Here is a 26,751-nt window from a genome sequence, read left to right as displayed (position 1 = left end):
GTACCTTAAAAAGCTTGAGGAAAGTTTTAAAGAATAATAAAAAATAACTATCATTTATCAAGTGCCAGGCACCTTTACCTGCATTATTTCATTTCATTCATTTCTTCAGCTCACATTCATAGAATGCTTCACTTCAAAGAATGTCAGAAGATTTGACTTAGAGTAAAGTCTGAGTATAGCCGCTGAACAGAATGAAAATCATAATAATCCTCCAAAGTTGAAAAGTATTTGAGAGTTTTTAAGATGTTTTCACATCCATTAGCTCATGTAATCTTCTTTACAACCCTGTGAAGTAGGCAGAATGGGATTATTATCCCCATTTTACAAATAAGAAAACTAAGGATCAGAGTCACAAAGTTACTAAGTGGCAGAACTGGCTCTCAAAAAGCCTAGGAGTTCTGACTCCTAGTCTAGTGTTCTACTACTTCATGTAATCTTCTGTGTCATTGGGCAATGCAAAGTAATATGTTGCAGGGAAGAAAGGCAAGAGGAGGCAAACAGACAATGATAATAATAGAGCTAAATATATATCAAGTTGTAACAAAATATATCAAAATAATTTGAACAAAAATTGATAAAGGTATCTGGATATCAAAATCTATGCAACATATAAAAGGATTTTAAAGGATTCTAAGATGTTAAGACTGATGTTTATGCAGGAACTCTGATTGAGAAGTATTAGAACTAGTTTTATTACTCAAATCTCAGTCCTGAAGTACACCAACCAGGGAGGAAAGCCAAATGCAATTATCGGCCTGACTTCTTACTTGATAATATTTTAATATTTCAGTTTTTATTTGTGAATAAAGTTAGAAAATGTTTAGGTTTAGTTTCAGTTCAATTTACCTTACAAGTATTTTTTGGGGGGGAAAAATCCCACCAAACACTGATTTATGGATGGCAGGGGTTTGTTTTAGTTCTGGATTCAGTAAATTAAGATGGTACTTCCAGTTTGGTTCAGTTCCTGTTCTTCCCTATACCCTATGTAATTAACCACCTTCCCTCCCTTCTTGTTAGCTTGGTCTGTGGCCTACTGATAAGCAGGACTTGATGTGACAGCTGAGATGAAGTACATGGGATAATTAGGCAGACAAGAGCACAGGATTCACTGGTTTCTGAGACAGAGACACATGGAATTCTTTTCCTAGTTGGTTAAAACTGGTTATAATCTAATCCCTGGTTTACCAATTACCCTTATTTAACAGAAACACAAGAAAAATAGCTTACCTAGCTCCAGGATGTCAGCAGTTTCTAGTAAAGAAAAAAATGTTGGAGCATAAGTCATTAAGACAAACAACCAATATGATGGAAGGTGAAATTCTGGGGTAAAACAGGAAATTGAGCATTTGTCTAGTTCAGTTATCTTATCCTAAAAGACACTGAGATTCTTAGTAGTCATTGTGGAAGCACACCACCCAATTTTGCCTATTCCCAAGCCTATAAAAACTATAGAAAACCAGAGAGGCTAAGCAACTGTGCCTAAAACTATGAAGCTAATTTGGCATTACCTATACTCAGAATCTAGGTTTCCTATTTCCAGCTAAAACAAAGTATATTGCTTATGACCAATATCTCTGTAAACTGCAATATTTACTTCTGATACAACAAGTGAGTTACTTGTAACTCAGACCTCTAAGAACAAAGGTTTTATGGGAGAAGATGTTGAGTAAAATTTTTCCACACCAAACGGAGTTTTTTCCCCCCTTACCTTGATATTGGGATGCAGACTCTGATAGGTGACCATATTTGTGTTTTCTAACATCATTCCAGTCTATCACTGCAGGGGGAGAGAAAAATAGTCATGTGGAAAGAAAATATAAGATTAAATACTTTTCCAATTTGGCAGTATGTATTAACAGTTTTTAATATAGTAATCCACTTCTGAGAATCTATGCTAGGGAAAAATACTCCAAAACACAAGAAAAAGGTTTCATGTAAAAAGCTTTAGCATTGTTTATAATAACAAAAAAAGGAACACCTAAATCTTCAAAATAAAAGACTGATTAAGATTTGATAATACAAACACTTGACAAAGTATGTTGAAGCTATTAAATTTTTACAAAGGCTAAAGAACAAATGGGAAAATGTTTATGTTACAATGTTATTAGGTAAAATATGGGAACAATATTTTATATTCATGGAATGATCACAATTATTTAAAACACTAAAAACAAATAGCACCCCAGTTATGGGCTCAACTGTATCCTCCAAAACTTCATGCTAAAGTCCCCACTCTGCAGCACCACAGAATGTAACTGTATTTGTGATGGCAGCGGTGGGCCATCTGGAGCAGCTGCTGTCATCATGCCGGCTGCAGCAGAGAGGCACAGCTGGGAATGCACACTCCATGGAGCCGGTGGGAGCCTGGGAGCAGGCAGGAGTCCCGCCATTCTGGGCACAGCTGCAGCCACCCAAACCGAGGCTGCAAACCCAGACCTCCTGCTCCATGGAACAGGAAGGAGCCCTGCCCCGACGGGCACAGCTGCAGCCCCCCAAATGTGGCTGCAGACCCAGGTACCCCTGCACTCTTGGGGGTCCAGGAAGGACCCCTCTGCCCTCGCAGGATCAGAAGTGCCTGCTCCCCTTGCCTGGCTTCTCCCTGCTGTTGGCACCCGCTCTGATCTTGGAGCAAAGTCAGGGCGGAGCCTGGGTGCTATGAATGGCAGCAGGAGGCAGATAGATCCCTAAGCAGAAAAGGGCGGATCCCTGGTGAGGCCCACCTTCAGGCCAGGGAGGGTCTGAAGGCTGGGGGCTGAACTGCCAGTCCTGCAGACTGGAGTGGGGACTTGTGGTGCCTTTTCCAGGCCTGCCCATGGCCACCCACAGACCAATGGGCACACGCTTCCTCACCTCTGGGGTCCATAAAAACCCTAGGAACAGCCAGAGCAGAGCAGAGGAGGAGCCACCCATTCTAGGGCCTCCTCTTTGCTGAGAGCTACAGAAATGACGTGACAACCTGCCTGCAGAGAGGAGCCACCCACTCTAGGGCCTCCTCTCTGCAGAGAACTGCAGATGATGGGATGACCAGCTGCAGAGAGGAGCCACCCTCTCTGCTGAGAACTGAGTGAACACTTGTTGGGACAACCTACCTGCAGAGAGAAGCTATCCTTTCTGCTAGGGCTGAACACTCACTGGGACATCCTGGCACTGTGGGTCATCTCTGAGCTGTTCTATTCTATTGCTCAATACAGCTCCTCTTCATCTTGCTCACCCTCAACTTGTCTGCATATCTCCTTCTTCCTGGTTGCAGGACAAGAACTCAGGACCTGCTGAATGGCGTGGCTAAAAGAGCTGCTGTAACACCAACAGGGCTGAAACATGCCCCCTGCTTGCCACAGTTTGGGCAAAGAGGAGGGAAGAGCTGCAGCCCTTTGGGGAGCCCAGACCTGGGAGCTTCTGGAGCCAGGGCTGTGACTCCCACTTTGGGGCCCTGTGGTTCCTCCAAGCTTTTGGGCGCTACTGCATTCCCCAGTGCCAGCCAGGGAAGCTGCTTGTGGTGCGCCTGGTCCAGCTGCAGCCTCACAGAGAGCTGCTGACACCTGGAGCTGCCCACCTTGCGGCAGGAGCTGGTGTGTCTGACTGCGCAGTAGATGGACCCCAAGCTCGCTCATACACACTCCCCACCACTTCATGCCTAACTCAAGTCTCTCTTGGAGGCGAGGGATCCAGGCTGATAGCGTAAGCAGCCTGCCAGGCCAAGTGAGTGGAACAAGCCCAGTGGGCCCAAGCAAAACTCAGGCAAAGGCACCACTGGCCACAGGTTTCTGACCAGAAAAGCAACACTCCTAGGACCCCACAATATTTGGAGAAAGGGTCTTTAAAGAGATAATTAAATTAAAATGAGGTCACTAAGGTGGTCACTAATTCAGCATGACTGGTGTTATCATAAGAAGAGAAAGTTTGGACACAGGTACAGAGAAAAGATCATGTAATTAACACAGGGAGAAGCCTCAGAAGGTAAGGAGTGAGGCCTCAGAAGAAAGAAATCAACCTTGCCAATGCCTTGATCTTAGACTTCTAGCCTTCAGAATTGTGAGGAAATAAATTTCTGTTGTTTAAGCCACCTAGTCCATGATATTTGTTACAAGCAGCCCTGGAAACTTATGCAACTGCGGAAATTATCATTAGAAAAAATATATAAGTAAACACAGCAAATATAAACAACTGGTTATCTTTGGGTGGTAGTACTGGGTTCCCTGACACCGTCCCCACTTTCTGTTTTATAATCTTATATATTTTCAAATTTTCCATAAAGAGGATACATTACTCATATAAGGAGAATATATTTTCCTCAGTTGAAAATTTAGATTCATCTACTGACCCTACTACTTTCTCACCATCAATCACCTATCATGTCTTTACTTAACTTCTTGTTCAGCTCCGACTCCATGGTCCTCACTAACATCATTGTCTGGCAAACACTCTTAATTCCTTCCCATCTCTTTTTTGTCAAACGTACCTACTAAAGGCTCAATCCTAAATCTGGTTAAAGCCACGTATCGACCTATACTGTGCCTACCCCAGCAGCTCACCAGTGCTGAAGAAAAACAAACGCAAGCTTATTGGTCTCATTTTAAACTCATAGCTATAATTCTCAAATGCCACTTTACACCGCCCAGAAATAATCATACCACATTTCTACACTACTTTTCCATTTTCTAAAAAAAAAAAAAAAAAATTCGTATCTTTCTCTCTCTCCTCAAACTCCAAATATACTCTCCCCAACTTCACTCTCAGGGAATTCAGGATTCATTGAGAAAACAGAAGTAAGAGTAAGCCCTTCCACTCATTTCATGACAGTAGAGACTTGATCTTGTTTAGTGGTGAATCCCCAGTATGTAGTATAGTAACAGGGACTCATTAAATGTTTGGTGAATAAATTACCTATTCATTCATGGTTTTTTCTGACTTCTCTCCTGTTACTGTGGATGAAGTGTCTGTTTTTAATCAAAAGCCAACCCTCCATATTAGCTGCAGGTCCCATAGTCTCTCATCCTCTCAAAAACTTTGCAAGTATCCCCCCGTCTTTTTTTTTTTTTTTTTTTTTTTTGCTATTCTTTGTAATTGGCCAACAATAATTTTACATATTTTTGGGGTATAAAGTGATGTTTCAATAGAAATACACATTGTGGAATGATCAAACCAGAGTACAGCAATTAGTATATCCATCACTTCAGATATTTATAATTTCTTTGTGGTGAGAACATTTAAAATTCTCTCTTTAGCTATTTTGAAATATATAATACATTATTATTAACTACAGTCAACATGCTCTGCAATAGAACACCAGAACTACTCCTCCTATCTAACTATAACTTTCTACCTGTTGACCAATGTATCTCCCTTTTATCTATACTCACCCCTCCCCTCCCAGCCTCTGGTTATCACCATTCTACTCTCTACTTCTATAAGTTAGACTTTTTTTAGATTCTACATGTGAGGTTATATGATATTTGTTGTTCTGTGCCTGACTTCAACATTACATCCTCTAGGTTCATCCACTTTGCCAAAAATGACAGAATTTCCATTTTTTAAGGCAGAATGTATTCCACTGTGTATATACACCACATTTTAAAATCCATTCATATATTGATGGACACTTAAATTATTCCCATATCTTGGCTACTGTGAATAGTGCTGCAATGAATACAGGCATGCAGATGAAGCTATCCCTTCAACATACTGATTTCATTGCCTTTGGGGATGTAGCCAGTAGTGGGATTGATGAATCATATGGTATTTCTATTTTGTGTTTTGAGGAACCTCCATCCTGTTTTTCAAAATGGCTGTACTAATTTGTGATATCCACAACAGTGTATAAAGGTTCCTTTTTCTTGTAATCCTTGTCAATATTTATCTTTCATCTTTTTGATAACAGCCAACATAACAGGTGTTGGCTGTAGGGTATCTCACTGTGGTTTTCATTTGCATTTCTCTGATGATTAGAGATGTTGGACTTTTTTTTTCATATATCTGTTGCCCATTTATATGTTTTCTTTTGAAAAATATCTATTCAAGTTCTTTGCTTATTTTTAACAGGGCTGTTTTCTTGTTACTGAGTAGTTTGAGTTCCTAGTATATTTCAGATATTAGTCCCTTCTCCAGTGTATGATTTGCAAATATTTTCTCCCAATCTGTGGGTTGTCTCTTCACTCTATTATTTCCTTTTCTGTGCAGTAGCTTTTCACTTGAATGCAATTCCATTTGTCTATTTTTGCTTTTATTGTTTATGCTTTTGAGTTCAAATCAGAGAAATCTCTGTCCAGACCTCTAGCAGTTTTATAGTTTCAGTTTCATAGTTTCAAGTCTTTAATCCATTTTGAGTTGATTCTTGTATGAGGGGTGAGATAAAGATCCACTTTCATTCTTCTGTTTGTGGATATCCAGTTTTCCCAATACCACTTTTTGAACAGATTTTCCTTTCCCCAATGTGTGTTCCTGTCAAAAAGCAATTGACTGTAGATGCACGGGTTTATTTCTGGGCTCTCCGTCCTATTTCATCAGTAGATTTGTCTGTTTTTATGCCAGCACCATGCTTTTTTGATTACTATAGCTTTGTAATAAACTTTGTAATACAGTAGTGTGATGTCTCCAGCTTTGCTCTTTTTGGTCAAGATTGTTTGGCTATTTGGGATCTTTTGTGGCTCTACATTAATTTTAGCATTGTTTTTTCTCCTTCTGTGAAGAATGACATTAGAATTTTGATGGAGGTTGCATTAAATCTGTAGATTTCTTCTGGTGGTATAAATATTTTCACAATATTAATTTTTCCCATCCATAAACACTGGATATCTTTCCACTTATTTGTGATATCCTTAATTTCCTTTATCAGTGCCTTACAGTTTTCAGCGTATAGATCTTTCACTTCCTTGGTTAAAGTTACTTCTATGTATTTTACTTAGAAGTAAGTGGTATTGTAATATGACCCAGCCATCCCATTACTGGGTACATACCCAAAGGATTATAAATCATGCTGCTATAAAGACACACGCACACGTATGTTCATTGCGGCACTATTCACAATAGCAAAGACTTGGAATCAACTTAAATGTCCATCAGTGACAGACTGGATTAAGAAAATGTGGCACATATACACCATGGACTACTATGCAGCTATAAAAAAGGATGAGTTTGTGTCCTTTGTAGGGACATGGATGCAGCTGGAAACCATCAATCTCAGCAAACTATCACAAGAACAGAAAACCAAACACCGCATGTTCTCACTCATAGATGGGAACTGAACAATGAGATCATGTGGACTCGGGAAGGGGAACATCACACACCAGGGCCTATTATAGGGAGGGGGGAGAGGGGAGGGATTGCACTGAGAGTTATACCTGATGTAAATGACGCGTTGATGGGTGCTGACGAGTTGATGGGTGCAGCACACCAACATGGCGCAAGTATACATATGTAACAAACTTGCACGTTATGCACATGTACCCTAGAACTTAAAGTATAATAATAAAAAAAAGAAAAAAAAAGTAGTAAGTGGTATTGTAAATGGGATTGCTATTGTAAATGGGATTGTTTTCTTAATTTCTTTTCCGGAAAGTTCACTGTTAGTGTATAGAAATGCTGCTGACTTTTGTTAGTTGATTTTGTATCCTGCAACTTTACTGGATTTGTCTAATTCAAATGGTGTTTTGGTGCAGTCTTTAAGATTTTCAATATGTAAGATCATGTTGTCACCAAACAGAGACAATTTCATTTCACCCTTTCCTATTTGGATGTCTTTTATTTCTTTTTCTTGCCTAATTGCTTGGGCTAGGACTTCTGATACTATGTTGAACAGAAGTGGTAAGAGTGGGCATCCTTGTCTTATTCTAGATCTTATAGGAAAATCCTTCAACTTCTTACCATTGAGGACAAGGTTAGCTATGTGTTGAGGAACATTCCTTCTATAACTAATATATTGAGAGTTTTCATTATGAAAGGATGCTGAATTTTGTCAAATGCATTTTCTCCATCTATTGAGATGATCATGTGATTTTTGTCCTTCATTCTGTTATATGGTGAGTCACATTTATTCATCTGCATCACATCCCAAGGGCAAATTCCACTTAATCATGGTGAATGATTCTTTTAATATACTGCTGAATATGGTTTCTTAGTATTTTGTTGAAGATTTTTGCATCTATGTTCATCAGTGAGATTGGTCTGCAGTCTTCTTTTTCCTCTTACCATTCAGATAAAGGGAGATGTAGTCTTCTCTTGTCGTATCTTTGTCTGGCTTTGTTATCAAGGTACTGCTGGCCTCATAAAATAAATTTTGAAGAATTCCCTCCTCTTCAACTTTCTGGAAGAGTTTGAGAAGGACTGGTATTTGTTCTTAAGTGTCTGGTACAATTCAGCTATGATGCCATTAGGTCCCAGGATTTACTCTGATAGGAGACTTTTAATTCTAATTGAATCTCATTACTCATAATTGGACTATTCAGATTTCTAACTGCTTTGTGATTCACTCTTTGTAAACTATATATTTCTAGCAATGTATTCATTTCTTCTGGTTGTTCAATTTGTTGGCTTATAACTGTTCATAGTAGTCTTCCATGATCCTTTGTATTTCTATGTTACCAGTTGTAATATCTCCTCTTTCAGTGAGTTTTATACTTTCATATGTTTTCACATTACTGATTAACGTTCTCTTCTGAATTCCCTTTAGCATTTCTTGTAAGGCTGGTCTAGTGGGGATAAATTCTCTGTTTTTGTTTGAGAAAGTCTTGATTATCCCTTTGTTTTTGAAAGACAGGATTGCTGGGTATAGCATGCTTTGCTAGCAGTGTTGTTTTTGTGTGTTTTTTCCTTTCAGGGTTTTGAATAATATCATCGTACTCTCTTCTGATCTGCAAGGTTTCTGCTGTGAAATCCACTGATAGCCTTAGGGTGCTTCCCTCACATGTGACAACTCACTTTTCGCTTGCTGCTTTCAACTCTCTCTAACTTATAATTTGATTACAACTTGCCTTGGTGTGGATCTTTTTAGGTTCATCTTATTTGGTGTTCTTTGGACTTCCTGGATCTGGCTTTCTATTTCCTTCCCCAGGCTTAGGAAGTTTTCTGACGTAATTTCTTTGAATATATTTTATTTCTTCTCTTTCTGACATATCAATAATGCATATGTTGTCCACTTGATGGTGTCCCACAGGTCTCATAAACTCTATTTAAACTATCCTTTTCATTCTGCTTTCTTTTTGCTCAGATTGGATTTTTTTCAATGACCTGTCTTTGATTTCATCGATCCTTTCTTCTGCTTCATCGAATCTGCTGTTGAACACCTCCATTGAATTTTTTAGTTCAGTTATAGTACTTTTCACATCTTTGATGTCTATTTGGTACTATTTTATACTTTCTATCTCTTTGTCAAAGTTCTTAGTTTGTTCTTTCATTGCTCTTTTGACTTCAGTGAACATCTTTATAACCATTATCTTAAATTCTCTGTCAGGCGAATCACATATCTCTTATTTCACTTGTGGAGATTTCTCTCTCTCTCTCTCTTTTTTTTTTAAATAGATTCTCTGTTCTTTGATTTTTGTATTAGCTTCTATGCATTAAATAAGAATATAACCTCTCCCCAACTTGTCAGACTGGCTTCATGTAGGAGAAGGATCTCACCAATCCATCCAGCCAAAAATTTTAAGGCACTCTCTAATCTCTGTGTTTATTCAGACTGCTGTCTCTTTTATGATGGTCCCCTCAAGCTTAGGATGTGCCACATTCTGTCAATACCCCCACAATACCATAGAGTAGGAGCCAGAATCTCTAGATGTAGCTGGAGATGTTGAGGTACTGAATGGGTTTTCCATTTCCTTCTATCTTCACAGTTGAGCCTGAGCATTTCTGTCCCACTCTCCCTGCACTAAGCTAATGAGATCTGTGGCAAAAAACTGTACTCACATTCAGGTTGCACCCTCTGATCCTGGGGAGAAGCTCATAGAAGTGGTCCTACTGTACGTCCCCCTTTTTGTTTGCTGTGGTCTAAGGCTACTCAGGAATGCAAAGCTCCACTGATTCCCAAATCTTGTCCCTTGGGTAGAAGCTATAGAAGTTGTGGCACTTGAGGCATGACCAAACTCCTTCGAGGAAGAATGAGTAGCCTTGGATTTATCACTGAGATTAGCTAGAGGACTACTGTTTGTTTTCCCATCAGATCCCAAATGCAAGTTCATCAGAAGCCAGGCTGTCAAGTAGCCACTGGAAGTATGTGCTATAAGCCCCTTTTGGAGAACAAATGGGACCTACATGTTCCTACTTCCTTTCTGCACTGCTCATAAGAGGTATGACCTCTGAAGGTATTTGTATACCTATTTAAAGCCATCCCATTGTTCTGTGATCTAGAAAAACTCATCTATGCCTAGTCCCCTTGGCTCCCAGAGCTAAGATGTTTAGGATGTAATCCTTTGGGAGATAGCTGTAAAAGTTGGGGCACTCATGTGGACATATGCTTATCAGGGTGGTGTCAGGTTAATAGCTGTCTACCCCTTTAATTCCTCAATGCAAGTTATTTGGAAGCCAGGCTGGCAAGTAGTCACCAGAAGAGTATGTCATAAACCCCTTCTGCGGAAAAATCGGGGGCTACATTTTAAGCTTCTTCTCTGCACTTCTCCTGGGGAATAAAGTCCAGGGATGTGCTTCTGTACCCGTATAAATCTGCTGCTTTTTTCCTGCAGAGGTCTAGAGATCTGCATAGGCCAATCCCTTCTTCTCCCAGAGCTGAGAGGTGTAGGATGTAGACCCTTGGTGGAAGCTGTGTAAGCTGAGGTATTCAATGTGTGGACAAACTCTTCCCAGGCTGGTGGCGGGTTAATATTTGACTGCTCCTAAACTCCCCCAATGTAAGTCAGTTAGAAGCCAAACAACCAAAAAGCTGCCGGAATAGTGTGTCATAAACTCCTTCTGGGGGCAAACAGGGGGCTTCATTTCTTAAGTCCCTTCTATGTATTGCTCCTGGGGGATGAAAGTTCTGAAGTGCTTAAGTGCCCATATCTAACTGCTGCTTTTTTCCTGTGGTCTAGAAAGACTTGCATATGTCTAATCCCCTTTGCTCCCAGAGTTGATGAATTAAGAACCAGACCATGAAGAATCTTAAGTTAGGATGCTATATGTGGGGTTAAAACCCTCCTCTCCATGGGGAGAAGTTGGATGTTGGGGCTTCCCTTCCCAATTTTATGGCACAATGCCCAGGATGGGGTCTGGCCCTAGTGTGCTTCAGTTTTTCCTACCCATTCGATGAGGATGTTTCCTCAGTTGCCCCACGGGTAGGAATTTTTCATCTAGTCTCTGACTTTCTCTGACAGAGAACTGATCCATGAATAGATATTTATTTGGTGCACCCATGGGTGGAGGGAGAGTCAGGAGTTTCCTATTCTGCCACATTGCTGATCCTACTATCAAGTACCTCCTTTCTAACAGATCATTTGCACCAGCATTCTTACTGCTCTATTACTTCCTATCAATGAAAACCTAAAATAAACAAAACCTCACACCCTTCTCTTAATCCCACACATATCCCTCCTATTATATTCCTCTATTTCTTTGCTCTCCTTCACAGGAAAACTTAAGAGTTACCTGCAGTTATTGCCTCTTGACTACCTCACAGTTATTGCCTCCTCACTACCCCATATTATCACCTCATTCAAATAGGGTATGTCTGCTCACCACTCCATTAAGATCACTTCCAAATTCACATTTCCAGAACTGGAATCTTAGAATCCCACACACATTCACATACAACCACCTGTAGGCCATCTCTACATGGTTATCAATCAGATATTAAGAACTTAACATGACTAAAACAGAAGGCCATCCTCTGTCATCTTGTTACTTTTCGTCTTCCCCAACCCAGTAAATGGCACCTCCATTACTTATTTGCATAGAAATTATGCATAAGTTCAGCAGCATGGACTTCCACATACCAAGGCCAATCTGGCGATGGCCATTGCTGAGTGTCCAATCTGCCAGCAGCAGAGATCAACACTGAGCCCCTGATATGGCACTATTCCCCAGGGTGATCAGCCAGCTACCCAGTGACAGGTTGATTACAATGGACTGCTTTCTTCATTGAAGGGACAGTATTTTGTCCAGCTGGAATAGACATTTACTCTGGATATTGATTTGCCTTCCCTGCATGCAATTCTACTGTCAAAACTACCAACTGCAGACACACAAAATCCCTTATCCACCATTACAGACAGCACTGCTTCTGACCAAGAAGCCACACAAAGAAGTGTGGCAATGAGCTTATGCTCATGGAATTAACGATCTCAACATGCATCATCCTGAAGCAGCTGGCTTGACAGAACTATGGAATGGCCTTGTGGTAAAACCCCATCTCTACTAAAAATAAAAAAAAAAAAGCGCACACACACACACACACACACAAAAGATGCAGTTACAGTGCCAGCTAGGTGACAGTACTTTTACTGTCTTCCAACAGCTGTATAATATACATTCTTTTCATCAGAACATAGAACATTCTCCAAATTAGACCATAAGTAAATCTCACCAAATTTAAGAGAACTGAAATCATATCAAGTATCATTTCAGACCACAATGGAATAAAAATAGAAATCAATAACAAGAGGAACTTTCAAAATCATAGAAATACAAAGAAATTAAACATGTTCCTGAAAAACCAATAGGTCAATGAAGAAATTAAGAAGAAAATTTTAAAGTTTCTTGAAACAAATGAAAATAGAAACATAACATACCCAAACCTATGGGATACAGCCAAAGCAGTATTAAGGGGAAAGACGGCTGGGTGCGGTGGCTCACGTCTGTAATCCCAGCACTTTGGGAGGGTGAGACAGAAGGATCACTTGAGCCCAGAACTTCAAGACCAACCTGGGCAACATGGCAAGACCCCATCTCTACAAAAAATACAAAAAGTTAGCCAGGATGGTGGTACATGCCTGTGGTCCCAACTACTTGGGAGGCTGAGGTGGGAGGATCTATTGAGAGGTTAAGGCTGCAGTGAGCCATGTTCATACCACTGCACTCCAGCCTGGGCAATAGAGCGAGACTCCATCCAAAAAAAAAAAAAAAAAAAGCTCTACCAAAAAATTCTTAGAACTGATAAACAAATTCAGGAAAGCTGCAGGACACAAAATCAACATATAAAAATCAGTAGCACTGAACCAACAATGAATTAGTAAAAACAACAACAACAACAACAACAACAAAACAAATCAAGAAAGCAATCTCATTTACAATAGCTATTAAAAAAAAAAAACCTACGAATAAATTTATCCAAGGAGGTAAAAGATCTCTACAAGGGAAACCACAGAACACTGATGAAAGAAATGGAAGAGGACACAAACAAATAGAAAGATATCTCATGTTCATGGATTGGAAGGCTTAATATTGTTAAAATAACCATACTACCAAAAGTCGTCTATAGATTCAATGCAATCCCTATCAAAATACCAATGATATTCTTCACAAAAATAGAAAAAAATTCTAAACTTTGTATGGAACCATAAAAGTTTCCAAATAGCCAAAGCAAACCTGAGCAAAAAAGAACAAAGCTGGAGGCATCACACTACTGGATTTCAAAATATATAACAAAGACATGGTAAACAAAACACCATGGTACTGGCATAAGAACACACATATATACCAATAGAACCCAGAATAGAGAACCCAGAAATAAATCCATGTATTTACAGCCAACTGATTTTTGAGAAAGGCATCAAGAACATTCACTGGGGAAGGGACAGTCTCCTTAATAAATAAAGTTTTTCTCCACTGGGAAATAAAGTTTTCTCCACTGGGAAAACAGGATATCCATATGCAGAAAAATTAAACTAGACCCCTGTACATAAAAATAAAACTAGACCTCTCACCATGTACAAAAATCAATTAAAAACAGATCAAGACTTAAATGAAGGCCTGAAACTATAAAACTACTAGAAAAAAAACACAGGAGAAATGCTTCAAGACATTGATTTGGGCAAACATTTTATAGAGAAGACCTCAAAAGCAAAGGCAACAAAAGCAAAATTACACAATTAGACATCATGAGATTATATCAAACTAAAAAGCTTCTGCACAGCAAAGGAAACAATCAACAGAGGGAAAAGAGTGCAGAATCGGAGAAATATATGTAAACTATTCATCCAACAAGGGATTAATATCTAGAATATGCAGGGAGCTCAAACGACAGCAAAAACCAAAAAACTCCCCCCAAAACACAAAACAACAAATAATCTGATTTAAAAATAAACAAATGAGCTGTATAGATATCTCTCAAAAGAAGACACAGAAATGGCTAACAGGTATATGAAAAAATGCTCAGCATCACTAATCATCAGGGAAATGCAAATCAAAACCACAATGAGATATCATTTTACCCTAGTTACAGTGGCTACTACTAAAAAGACAAAAATAAATGCTGACAAAAATGTGGAGAAAGGGGAACTCTTATTCACTGTTGGTGGTATAGTAAATTAGTACAGCTACTACGGAAAACAGGATGAAGGTTCCTCAAAAATCTAAAAAGAATACTACCATGTGATCCAGCAATTCCAATACTGGGTATATATCCATAGGGAAGGAAATCAGTATGTCAAAAAGTTATCTGCACTCCCATGTTTATTGCAGCACTATTCATAATAGTCAAGATAAGGGATCAACCAAAGTGTCCATCATTAGATAAATAAAGAAAATATGGTATATACAAACAATGGGATACTATTTGGCCATAAAAAGAATGAAATTCTGTCATTTGTGGCAGCATGGATTAGCTTGTAGAACACCAGGTTAAGGAAATAAGCCAGGCACAGAAAGAGAAATACCACATGTTTTCAGTCATATGTGGAAGCTACAAAAGTAGACCTCATAGTAGACAGAATAGTGGTTACTAAAGGGAAAAAAGGGGAGGTAGGGGGACAAATATAAAAGTACAGCTAAATAAAAGAAGTTATAGTGTTCTACAGCACTATAGGTGACTATAATTAGAACTTATTGTGTATTTTCAAACAGCAAAAAGAGCGTATTTCTGAATGCTCCCAACACAAATAAATGATAAATGTTTGAAGCGATTGATATGCTAATTACCGATTCAATCATTACACATTATGTACATGTATTGAAATATCACACTGTACCCAATAAATATGTACAACTATGTTTCAGTTTAAAAATAATAAAAGACAAAACCAAAAAATCTCCAATTTTTTTTTTTTTTTTTTTTTGAGACAGAGTCTCGCTTAGTCGCCCAGGCTGGAGTGCAGTGGCGCGATCTCGGCTCACTGCAAGCTCCGCCTCCCGGGTTCACGCCATTCTCCTGCCTCAGCCTCCCGAGTAGCTGGGACTACAGGCGCCCGCCGCCTCGCCCGGCTAATTTTTTGCATTTTTAGTAGAGACGGGGTTTCACAGTGTTAGCCAGGATGTTCTCGATCTCCTGACCTTGTGATCCGCCCGCCTCGGCCTCCCAAAGTGCTGGGATTACAGGCGTGAGCCACCGCGCCCGGCCAATTTTTTTTTTTTTTTTAAAGACTGCCACCTAGCTACTCTGGGTTCCTCACGCCTCTGAGTCAACAGGTAAAGAGGGAGTTGCGGTGTTGTTGCCTGAGGTGATTCATCCGGACTATCAAGGAGAAACTGAACTACTACTCCACAATGGAAGAACTGAAGAGTATGTCTAGAATACAGGAGATACCTTAGGGTGTTTCTCAGTATTACTCCACTCTGTGATTAAGGCCAATGGATAACTACAAAAACGCAATCCAGGCAGAACTACAAATGGGCCAAACCTTTGGGTCACCCTGCTGGGTAAAGAATCATGAGGTTCTTGCAGAAGGCAAAAATAAAAAAATAAAAATTAAAAAAAATACAGAATAGGTAAGTTATAAATACCAGCAATAACCATGTGACCAGTACAGAAACAACTATAATTGTTCTGAGTATTTCCTCCTTATTTCATTATGAATGTTTGTTTGTATATATACACATATTAAGCAAATATCTTTGCGTTCTTTCCTATCTTTTCTTATCATGTAACAAAAGTTGTATTGACTTTATATCAATATTTAAGTGTTTTTAATTTTACATCATAATATTTAAGTTACAGACTATCAGGAGAAGAGTAAACATCACTGAAGAACTTCACTCTCCTGGGGAGGGGGTTAGTGTGTTTTCGGTTGTATGCAAGATAGCTGTTTATGTTAGGTAGAATAATGACCCTGTTACTATCTTCATTTGGAGATCAAATATGGCTTAAGGAAATACATATGGGTGCTGAGTTGAAAGGAGTACTTGTGATGGTTAACTTTATTTGTCAATTTAACTGGGCTAAGGAATGCCCAGATAGCTGGTAAATATTATTTCTGAGTATATCTGTGGTTGTATTTCTTGAAGAGATTAACATTTGAATCAGTAGACTGAGTAAAGAATATTGCTCTCACCAATGTGTGTGGGCATTATCCAATCCACTGAGGGTCCAAATAGCACAAAAAGGTGAAGGAAGAGTGAATTCTCTCGTTTTGTGAGCTAGGATATCCATCTTATCCTGTCCTTAGACAATGGAGCTCCTAGTTCTTGAGCCTCAGATCCCAAGACTTACAACAGCCCCCTCTGCCTTCCCCACTGGTTTTCAGGTCTTTGGCACTGAAGGCAGAGTTACACCATCAGCTCCCTGATTCTTAGGTCTTTGGACTCAGACTAATGGCACCAGCTTACACATAGTATATCATGGGATTTCTCAGCCTCTATAATCCTGTGAGCCAATTCCCACAATAAATCTCTCTCTACCTACCTACCCAGCTCCCATTGTTTCTGTTTTGGGGGAGAACCCAACTACTAGGTCAAAATGAGTATTTTAAAACATAAAACAGATAAGGTCATTTCTCTTCTGAAGGACCTCCAATAGCTTCATACTCAGTTAAGGGTGCTTTACAAAGCCATGCAGGATTTGATTCCTGCCACCTCTCTAATCTTATCTGTTATGACTTCTCCCTTTTCTACTACATTCCAGCAACATTGGCCAGTTGTTTGCCTTCTCTCCTGGTTTTTACATCCCCTGTCTTTCTAGTAGCCTGCTATGCCTGTTTTCCTCTGAATCATTAGTAAAGATTAAAAACTAGATTAGGCTTTAAAATTACTGAAAAATATATTAGGGGATCATGATTAAATTTATGTTTAAAATTTTTCATAATTAGAAAACATATATTCTTAAAAATTAAACATACAATATATATTCCATTTACATACAAGTTTTTAGTACTATATTGCTTAAGTAAAGATGAGCTACCAGTATACACAAAATTGATTAAAGGAAGCCACAACAAATAGAAACCAGGTTGAAAGATCATCAGTAAAACAATATTCAAAAGTAACCAATGCAATTTAAAAAAATTAGTCTAGCTTGGGCAACAGAGCAAGACTTGTCTCAAAAAAAAAAAAAAAAAAAAGATAAAAAGAAAGAAAAGGAAAGAGGAAGTATTCCAGTAAAGAAAACAAAATCCATATTCAGTTATGCAGCAAAATGAACAAAATAACAAATAGTTAAGGGCAGAAAGGCATCAAATGGTTCAAAAAGTTCAGTGGCCCATGCCTGCTATCCCGGCACTTTGGGAGGCAAGGCAGGAGGATTCACTGAGCCCAGGAGTTAGAGACCAGCCTCAGCAACATAGTGAGACCCCGTCTCTACAAAAAAATTAAAAAATTAGCTGGGCGTGGAACCTGTGGTTTCAGCTACTTAAGAGGCTGCAATGGCAGGATTGCTTGAGCCCAGGAAGTCCAGGCTGCAGTGAGCCAGGATTATGTCACTGCACTCCAGTCTGGGAAACAGAGCAAGACTCTGTCTCAAAAAAAAAAAAAAAAAAAAAAAAAAAAAAAAAAAAAAAAAAGAACAATGAAAAAGGAACTTCTAGCTTCTAGGAAGAAATAGACTCTTGGTACAAACTACTGAAACATGGAAAGCAGTACTCAAGAAAAAGAAACAAATGCATTACAAAATGTGTAATTTTTAATTACTGCCATAAACTATTCAGTGAATCAGGTAACTGTCCCTCAGTCAGGCAACTGTCCCAAAATAAAGAGAATACAGCATCTGACAGAATTCTACACATTAAAAAAGGAGCTAGTCACCTATCATGTTTTCAAAGTGTTCTAAGAATAATGGCCATGTTTCAGAGTATATTATAGTACACAGGTACTATTTAATAATCAGTTTCTATCTTTCTTCTCTGGCAGTCCCTATCCCAGTTAACACAACAAATCAGAAACCTGTAATCCCTCTTGCCCTCCAAATCCAACTGGTTATCCAATTCTGTCAGTTGTACCTCTAAAATAACCATCTCTTCTCTTTAATCTCCCCTGCCCCTATTCAGAATTTAGGATTTCATTATCTCTCACATTGATCAATAAAAACAGTTATTTAATTCCTTTGTCTGTTCTCACTGCTTTCCAATCATACATCAGTATTATTTTTCTAAAATACAAATCAGATAAAACATGTCACTAGCCCATTTAAAAGTCTTCAAGGATCAATCCCTAAACTGTATCCAGACATATATTCTTTCCAAGCTCATACAACTGTAAACTGCATCCAAACTCATACTCTTTCATACCTCTGGACCTTCCCCTTTTCTCTATTTGGGAAATTCCTATTTGTTCCTCACAGTCCAGGACAAATATTATTTTGTAACAGCTTTCTGGTGACAGCCCTAAACAAAGTAGTAGTGCCACCTCCTACATTTATGCCTGTCAGAGTGTCAGAGCTAAATAATCTTAAGCCAGTCAGTATTCCTAGAGTTCGGCACACAGCAAGCAGAAAAACAAAACAAAACAAACAAAAAAAAAAAAACTTGTCTTTTTACTACATGCAGAACGTTATGCAATGAGAGAAAAATTATCCATATTAAAAAGTCAATATTTCAATGCACACTCTCATCAAAACAATTGTGACATAGAGGATGATACCTAGAAGCCAGATGGTAAGATATCAATTATTCAAGTTAATAAACAATAACTGAAAACAGGTAACTTAAAACTACAGATAGTATGTAATTTATATTTAGTTTTAGAATGTATTATTTTTTCTACTACAGATTTACCATTTCAGTCATGCTTTACCTAAGCTAATATTAAAAATGAACTTACCATTTTTAATGGGTACAGTTGCAGTTCTGCAAAATGAAAAAAGTTCTAGAGACTGATGATGGTGATGGGTGCACAACAATGTGAATGTCTTCAGTGTCACTGAACGGTACACTAATATTATTAAAATGGTATATTCTGTGTTAATGCATACTTCTTGAAATTAATTAATTTTAAAAAATAAACTTGCATTCCTGGGATGTCAGGGTCAGGGGAGGTTCAGAGGTTGCTGCACTGATTCCATTTCAGATTCAACTAATACTTACCATTACTATATATACCAGGCCCAGTGCCAGGTATTTTCATATATTCCACCTCAGGTACTATTAATATCTTCTTACAGATGACAAATTTAGGGCTCAATAAGTTAAACTGTGCCATAGAGGCAAAGAACCGATCAGGAAACAGCAATGAAAGATATGTAATAGTCCACAAAGGGTGTAAATCTGACAATTAAAAAACTGAATTGAAATAATGCTCTAAATCCTGCTTATGTTTAGATTAATTCATTCAACAAACATTTATTACCACTGTTTGCCAGTCATTATTCTAGGCACTGGAGATATATCACTAAACAAATCAGATAGAAAACCCCTGTTCTAGTTTACCTGCTACTAGAATGCTCACCAGGGATTTCACAAAATGTAGTCTTTTGATTGGAGGCATTCGACAAAGCATTCACTACAGGGAAGCAGATGTCAGAGAGAGACTTTCTGACAATGAGAATTGTCCTGTAGAGGACTGGTTATACACTAAAATGTACAAGCAGAGAAGCTGAGTGACCACTTATCACCAAAGATGCTGAAACTTTTCCAAGCTGAGAGAAAAATTCACAGGTTATAAAGGGAGATAACTAGATAAACTCCTAAGACCCTATTCGACCTTGAAATTCTGTCTCACTAAGCATCAAACAATATTACAGGAGCTGAGATATTATAGCAGCAACTATCTATATTTTATGTGTGTGTATTTGTGTTTGATCACATGTATATCTTAATTATGAACTATTTGCTAGTAAAGATTATGTCTTATGTTCCTTACTATCTCACATATCTAGGTCAATAAAATGAATCAATGAACGTAATATTATAGGTTTAAAGAGGGTAGCTTCCTATTAAATCTTGTACAATTTGATATTTAAATTCCATTTCCAACTTACTATTTTCAAAATAACACTCTTAAAATTTTTGATATTTCCATACTGAAACTGCATTCATCCATGCTTCAAACGAAAAATTCACTGACTATCTAAGTTCCAGCCCTGTGTTAGGTAATAAGGATTAAAAAAACAACAAGGCACCCTCTCTTAGTCTAGAAGACAGAGAGTTACCTAAGTGTGATAAAGTGTTATGACCTCCCTAGTAGCTGGAACTACAGGCTCACACCACCATGACTGGCTACGCTTCTGTATTCTTTGCAGGAATGGGGTTTCGCTATGTTGCCCAGGCTGGTCTCCAATTCCTGGGCTCAAGCAATTGGCCCACCTTGGCCTCCCAAAGTGCTGGGATTACAGGTGAGAGCCCCCATGCCCCTTCTTCTTTTTACCTTTCTAAATGTGGCTACTAGAAAACTTTAAACTACATAAGTGGCTTGCATTGTATTTCTGTTGCCACAGCGAACAAATTCATTAAATAATAGTTTCCTTTCTTAATAATTATTTATCATGCAGCCAAACTGTTACAGATTTTTTTTTTTTTTTTTTTTTGAGATGGTGTTTTGCTCTTGCTGCCCAGGCTGGAGTACAACAGTGAGATCTCAGCTCACAGCAACCTCTGCCACCTGGGTTCAAGCAATTCTGCCTCAGCCTCCCAAGTAGCTGGGATTACAGGCATGTGCCACCATGCCCGCCAGTTTTGTATTTTTAGTAGAGATGGGGTTTCTCCATGTTGGTCAGGCTGGTCTCGAACTCCCGACCTCAGGTGATCCGCCCACCTTGGCCTCCCAAAGTGTTGGGATTACAGGCATGAGCCACCAAGAAATATTTTTAACTATTTGAAAAGCAAAACTTCAAACCTCCTCTCCCAATCTGGAAAATTCATGCCAATGACAAAAATGACATCATGGCTATAAAGAAAAGGATAACGAGTAGTCTAATTAGTAGTGAGGAATTCCTTAAAGCCAGTCCTTGCTAGGTCTCTTAATCCCTCTTACTTCCAGGATAAGGTAAAAAGATACTTACCATTAGGCTGCATAGTCAATGGACTAAAAACCGGTCTAGGAGTTAAGAAGTTTGGGATTTATCCCTGGATCCACCAATACCTTGCTCTGACATCTGACAAGTCAGTTTCTCTGTATGCTAATTTCTCCATCTGTAAAAAAGGTGGGTGGGGAGGAAGGAGAGGAACATTTAGTACCTGTAAAGTACTGAGATCTCTAATTATTAACAAATTAGGCTACATTATAAGAAAAGTAGAAAATTTAGATACAGATTTTTTTGCTATTAGAATATCCTGGAGTTGCAAAGTACCTTACAGCAAGTACCACAGGTTGAATTTAGCTAAGCTTCTATATTCACAGAAATAAAGAATACAGATATTTGCTACATTTGGTCCCATGCAAATATTAAATTTAGTTTCCAGCTAACCAGGCTAAGCCAGAATATCAAAAGCCACTAAAAACCTATTAACATTGTGTTATGCGCTGAACTGTGTCTCCCCCAAATTCATACGTCAAAGCCCTACCCCCCAATGTGACTACATTTGGAGACAGGGCATTTAAGGAGGTAATTAAGGTTAAATAAAGTCATACAGGTGAGGCCCTAATCTGATATAATTGGTTCCTTTAAAACAAAAGGATGAGACATGAGATATCTCTTTCTCCCACACAGAAAAAAATGCCACATGAGGACTCAGAAAGAAGGTGTCATCTGTAAGCTAAGGAGAGAGACCTCATCTCTAGCCTCTCCTGCCAGCATCTTGACACTGAACTTCCAGCCCCCAGAAGTTTGAGGATATAAATTTCTATTGTTTAAGCCACTCAGTCTGTGGTATTCTGTTATGGCACCCCAAGCACATGGTCACAGGACAAATGGGACTGTAGCAATTCTTTGGGAGTACCTCAGTTCCCCTAAAGAACTTTCACTCTTTTCTTTATTACAGTCAGAGTGGTAGTAAAGTAGAACAAAAACAAAGTAAAAACAAAACAAAACATGCTGAATTTGACGTTAAAATTTTACCCTGATTTGAATCTCAACTCTATCTTGCCTTAATGTTTATTTTCCCTTTAAGATGTTAGGCAGGTAACATGGCTGGACACGGTGGCTCACGTCCGTAGTCCCAGCACTTTGAGAGGCTGAGCCTGGCAGATCCTTGAGATCAGGGGTTCAAGACCAGCCTGGCCAACATGGCGAAACCCCATCTCTACTAAAAACACAAAAATTAGCCAAGCATGGTGGCACATGCTTGTAATCCCAGCTACCCGGGAGGCTGAGGCATGAGAATCACTTGAACCCGGGAGGCAGAGGTTGCAGTGAGCAGAGATCATGCCACTGCACTCCAGCCTGGGCGACAGAGTGAGACTTTGTCAAAAAAAAAAAAAAAGACTTTAGGCCAGTAACTTAACTGAATCTCAGTTTTCTTATTAGTCAAATAGGAACAATAATCCCAATGCTACCTGCTTCACTGGGCTGCTGTAAATAACAAACAAAAAATGGCTTTGAAAGTGCTTAACGGCTGGGTGTGGTGGCTCACACCTGTAAGGAGGTTAAGGCAGGAGGATCACCTGTAATCCCAGTATTTTAGGAGGCTGAAGTGGGGGGGATTGCCTGAACTCAGGAGTTTGAGACCAGCCTGGGCAACACAGTGAGACCCCATCTCTACAAAAAATTTTTAAAATTTAGCTGGGCATGGGGTACATGCCTGTGGCCCCAGCTACTCAGGAGACAGAAGTAGGAGGACTGAGTTGAGCCCAGGAGGCTGCAGTAAGCTGTGATCCCGCCACTGCACTCCAGCCTGGGCAATAGAGATCCTGTCTCAAAAGAAAAAAACATAAAAATAAAAAGTGTGCAATGTGGATACCAAGGATTATTAAAGAAAAAACTGCTGTTTAATACCTTTCTCACAAGGAAAAGTCAGATCTCGAATAATACAATGTACTTACAAAAGGAACATTACAACCACCTGTTACTGGTTAGCACCCAAGGATTCTGTGTTCGCAATTTGACTGACGACTCTATGGAATATCTGCTAGAATTACTTCTACTTTGCCACTTCTTCCTTTGTTTTCTCTTATTGTTGGCTGGGACCTTTAAAATTTATGGTAAGGCTGGGCATGGTGGCTCACGTCTGTAATTCCAGCACTTTGGGAGGCTGAGGCAGGAGAACTGTTTGAGCCTACGTGTTTGAGACTCAGAAATATGGTAAAACCCCGTCTCTACAAAAAAATATAAAAATTAGCCAGGCATGGTGGTGTGTGTACCTACAGTTCCAGCTACTTGGGAGGTTAAGGCAGGAGGATCACCTGAGCTTGGGAGGTCAAGGCTGCAGTGAGCTATGATCATACCACTGCACTCCAGCCTCAGCAACAGCGAGAAACACTGTCTCAAAATAAATAAATAAATAAAAATAGGGCCAGGCGTGGTGGCTCACACCTGTAATCCCAGCACTTTGGGAGGCCGAGGCAGGCGGATCACAAGGTCAGGAAATCGAGACCATCTTGGCTAACGTGGTGAAACTCCCTCTCTACTAAAAATACAAAAAAAAATTAGCCAGGCGTGGTGGTGGGCACCTGTAGTCCCAGCTACTCGAGAGGCTGAGGCAGAAGAATGGCGTGAACCCGGGAGGCGGAGCTTGTAGTGAGCTGAGATTGCGCCACTGCACTCCAGCCTGGGCGACAAAGCAAGACTCCGTCTCAAAATAAATAAATAAACAAAATAAACAAAATAAAATAATCTTCTTGGAGGATGTGAAAGTTCTTGTATTTATTCCAAAAGATAGTAATGGCACTAAGGGGTTGGAATAAGAACAGTAACGTGAATCCTCAAAATGCATATTTAGAACCCTGAAGCATTAAGAGATTAGTCTTAGGAATACCCTAGAAAATATATCCACTTCAATTTCTGAGAAAAGAGCACAAGAACGCAGACTACTAATATCCAAAGCAGTGCCTCCAGAGTACCTGGGATTATAGGCATGTGCCACCATGCTTGGCTAATTTTTGTATTTTTAGTAGAGATGGGGTTTCGCCATGTTGCCCAGGCTGGTCTCAAACTCCTGATCTCAAGGATCTGCCAGCCTCAGCCTCTCAGAATTTAAGGCAATGATGGAAATGTTCAATATTCCTGTTGTCCAATGGGGAGCCACTAGCCACATGTGGCTATTTAGGACTTGAAATGTAGCTAGTACAACGGAGTGCATTTTTTATTGTATTTAATTTTTATTAAATTTAAATTTAATTAGACAAACATGGTAGTGGCTACTCATTGCATAGTGCAGATCTGGAGAATGTAATGACTCCGTATTTCTGGAAGTCATTGAAAGAAGTATAATAGGTAGTAGAAAAATCCATAAGGCTATGGCAGTATCCTTTCAAAATGTAATAAAACAATCACAACAGGCCACCCCTTGAAGCAAGGAAAAGTAGAAAAAAATTCTTCATATATTAAGATATAATTAAAAACTTAGTTACAAATTATCACTTGTATATTAACAACAGTCAAATTATTAATATATAACTATCATTTTAAGTGTTTACTACATGCCAGATACGTGTTAAGTATTTCAAAGAACAGGAAGGGAGGAATATTTCCCCTAGAAATGGAAACTGGAAAACAGAAAAAAAGATGCATCAAATGTACTTCTGAAAACTCAAAAAGAAAAGACAGAACTCTCAGTTTTAGATAAATCATAATACTATGCCAATATGCACAGAAATTAAAATGGAAAAGCTGTGAGCAGAACATCTGCTCACTGTGGTAATGAAGGACAAGCTACAGGCAGGCAGGACACAGGGAATTCGTCTGGGATGCACCAGACAGGGGACTCGCCTGGCATGCGCCATTGATCAGCCACTCTCTGATTAACAAGTTTTTTTGTTGTTGCTGTTTTGTTTTGAGACAGAGTTTCACTCTTGTTGCTCAGGCTGGAGTACAGTGGCGCAATCTCGGCTCACTGCAACCTCTGCCTCGCCGGTTCCAGTGAACCTCAGCCTCCCAAGTAGCTGGGATTACAGGTGCCTGCCACCAAGCCTGGCTAATTTTTTGTATTTTTAGTAGAGACAGGGTTTCGTCATGTTGGCCAGGCTGATCTCGAACTCCTGACCTCAGGTGATCTACCTGTCTCGGCCTCCCAAAGTGCTGGGATTACAAGGCATGAGCCACTGTGCCCAGCCAAGTATTCCTAGCACATCTCAGCCGATTCTCTGCCCCCAGCTCTCCTTCATTTACTTTTACTTTATTAGGAGATAAGTATGATGAGATGTAATATTCTTCTGGAATGATCCACCAGAAGAAGGGGGAGGAAGGAAACTGGCCAATCTCTTTCTCAAAGAAAGCAATAAATCCTGTCTCCTCCATGTAGCAGAGATGAACAAAGAAGAGGGAGCATATCTCTTTGGTGTTCCCCCCTCTTCACTTACTTTGTAGTAACTATACATCTTTGTGTATGCAGAGAAGAACCCATGAGAACACCAGTACTTCCTTTAACAAGTAATCCAGCTACCAATAAGTGGCTAATGAAAATGCCATGACTTCCTTTGTCCTACAGGCAGTCCTAGTATTCTTTAACTATGTATAATGTTTACCCTTTCCAGAAGCTTGCAGAGGTGTGAGGCAGAGCATAAGAGAAGCTAATGCTTTTTGGACTGCTTCGGGCTCATGCTTCTTGAACAGAGAAGTTCAGTGGTTCCTATAGTGCCAAATCATAGTTGCTAGCAGACATATATGGATCTGATGTCATTAAATAATGCAACAGCATCATCATTATTTCAGTCAATATTTGGAATAAGGACAATGACAGTCCCGGATGTTCCACTCCTGCCAGTCCAAACACATCAGAAGTAGGATTTTATGTTTAATTCTAGGTCCTATATTTTGAATGAGATACAGATGCACAATCTCATTTAAAGGAAAGCAACAAGGAGAGTGAGAATTTAAGAAACTAGGGAAGGTTAACTAGAAGGAAAGACTCAGGGGAAACATGAGAACTGGTTGCAAATATCTGGAGGGATTTCATGTAGGAGAGAGATGAGATTTGCTCTACTTGTTCAATATTACCCCAAGGGAGAGAGTTAGAACTAGTGGGTGGAAGCTATAGGTAGATAAGCTTTAGCACATTATTAGGAAGAACTTTCTGCCAGTCAGAGCTCTGTATCCAAAAGTGGGATAAGCTCTCCGGGAAGGAAAGGCATGAATTTGCCATCACTAAGGATGTGAAAGCAGAGGTAAAATAACCTATTGGTGAAGATATTAAATCATCAGGAGGAAGAGGGAGGCTGGACTGGGTAATCTTTAAAGCTCCTTCCAAATCTAAGACTCCAAATCTGAGTCCTGATTTCATTATTATAAACAACACTGTACAAGTTTAGGTTTTGCAGCATGGACAGTATGTGTGTGCGTGTATGTACGTGTGGATATAAATATATACAATACCAACTTTCTCTCTGAAGCCTTACATAAGTGTGATATGGGGACAGAAGACATAACAATAGTATCAT

At 39.3% G+C, this 26,751-nt stretch overlaps 1 protein-coding gene across 24 annotated transcripts in view; it reads right to left on the bottom strand.

The window, feature by feature from the left end:
• The window catches only part of LOC105494826 (Scm polycomb group protein homolog 1), a 221,688-nt gene that overhangs the window by 148,249 nt on the left and 46,688 nt on the right, over positions 1-26,751 (bottom strand). For 8 of the 24 annotated variants that reach the window (XM_071095059.1, XM_071095022.1, XM_071095040.1 and 5 more), the window contains exons 2-4: positions 21,281-21,410; positions 1,709-1,777; positions 1,228-1,251 (exon numbers count right to left, since the gene is read on the bottom strand). Coding sequence is in view for 9 of the 24 variants with exons in the window: in XM_071095022.1 (XP_070951123.1) it covers positions 1,228-1,251; positions 1,709-1,777; positions 21,281-21,293 (106 nt within the window). In the remaining 15 variants the exon portion in view is untranslated. Of the gene's footprint in view, positions 1-78; positions 286-1,227; positions 1,252-1,708; positions 1,784-21,280; positions 21,411-26,751 lie in introns of those variants that run through there. The other 16 variants (XR_011622335.1, XM_071095044.1, XM_071095056.1 and 13 more) reach the window with 3 other exon arrangements.

This window comes from Macaca nemestrina, chromosome 1 (assembly GCF_043159975.1).
Source record: "Macaca nemestrina isolate mMacNem1 chromosome 1, mMacNem.hap1, whole genome shotgun sequence".
NCBI classification, from domain to species: domain Eukaryota; kingdom Metazoa; phylum Chordata; class Mammalia; order Primates; family Cercopithecidae; genus Macaca; species Macaca nemestrina.
This window is presented reverse-complemented; position numbering and strand designations above follow the sequence as displayed.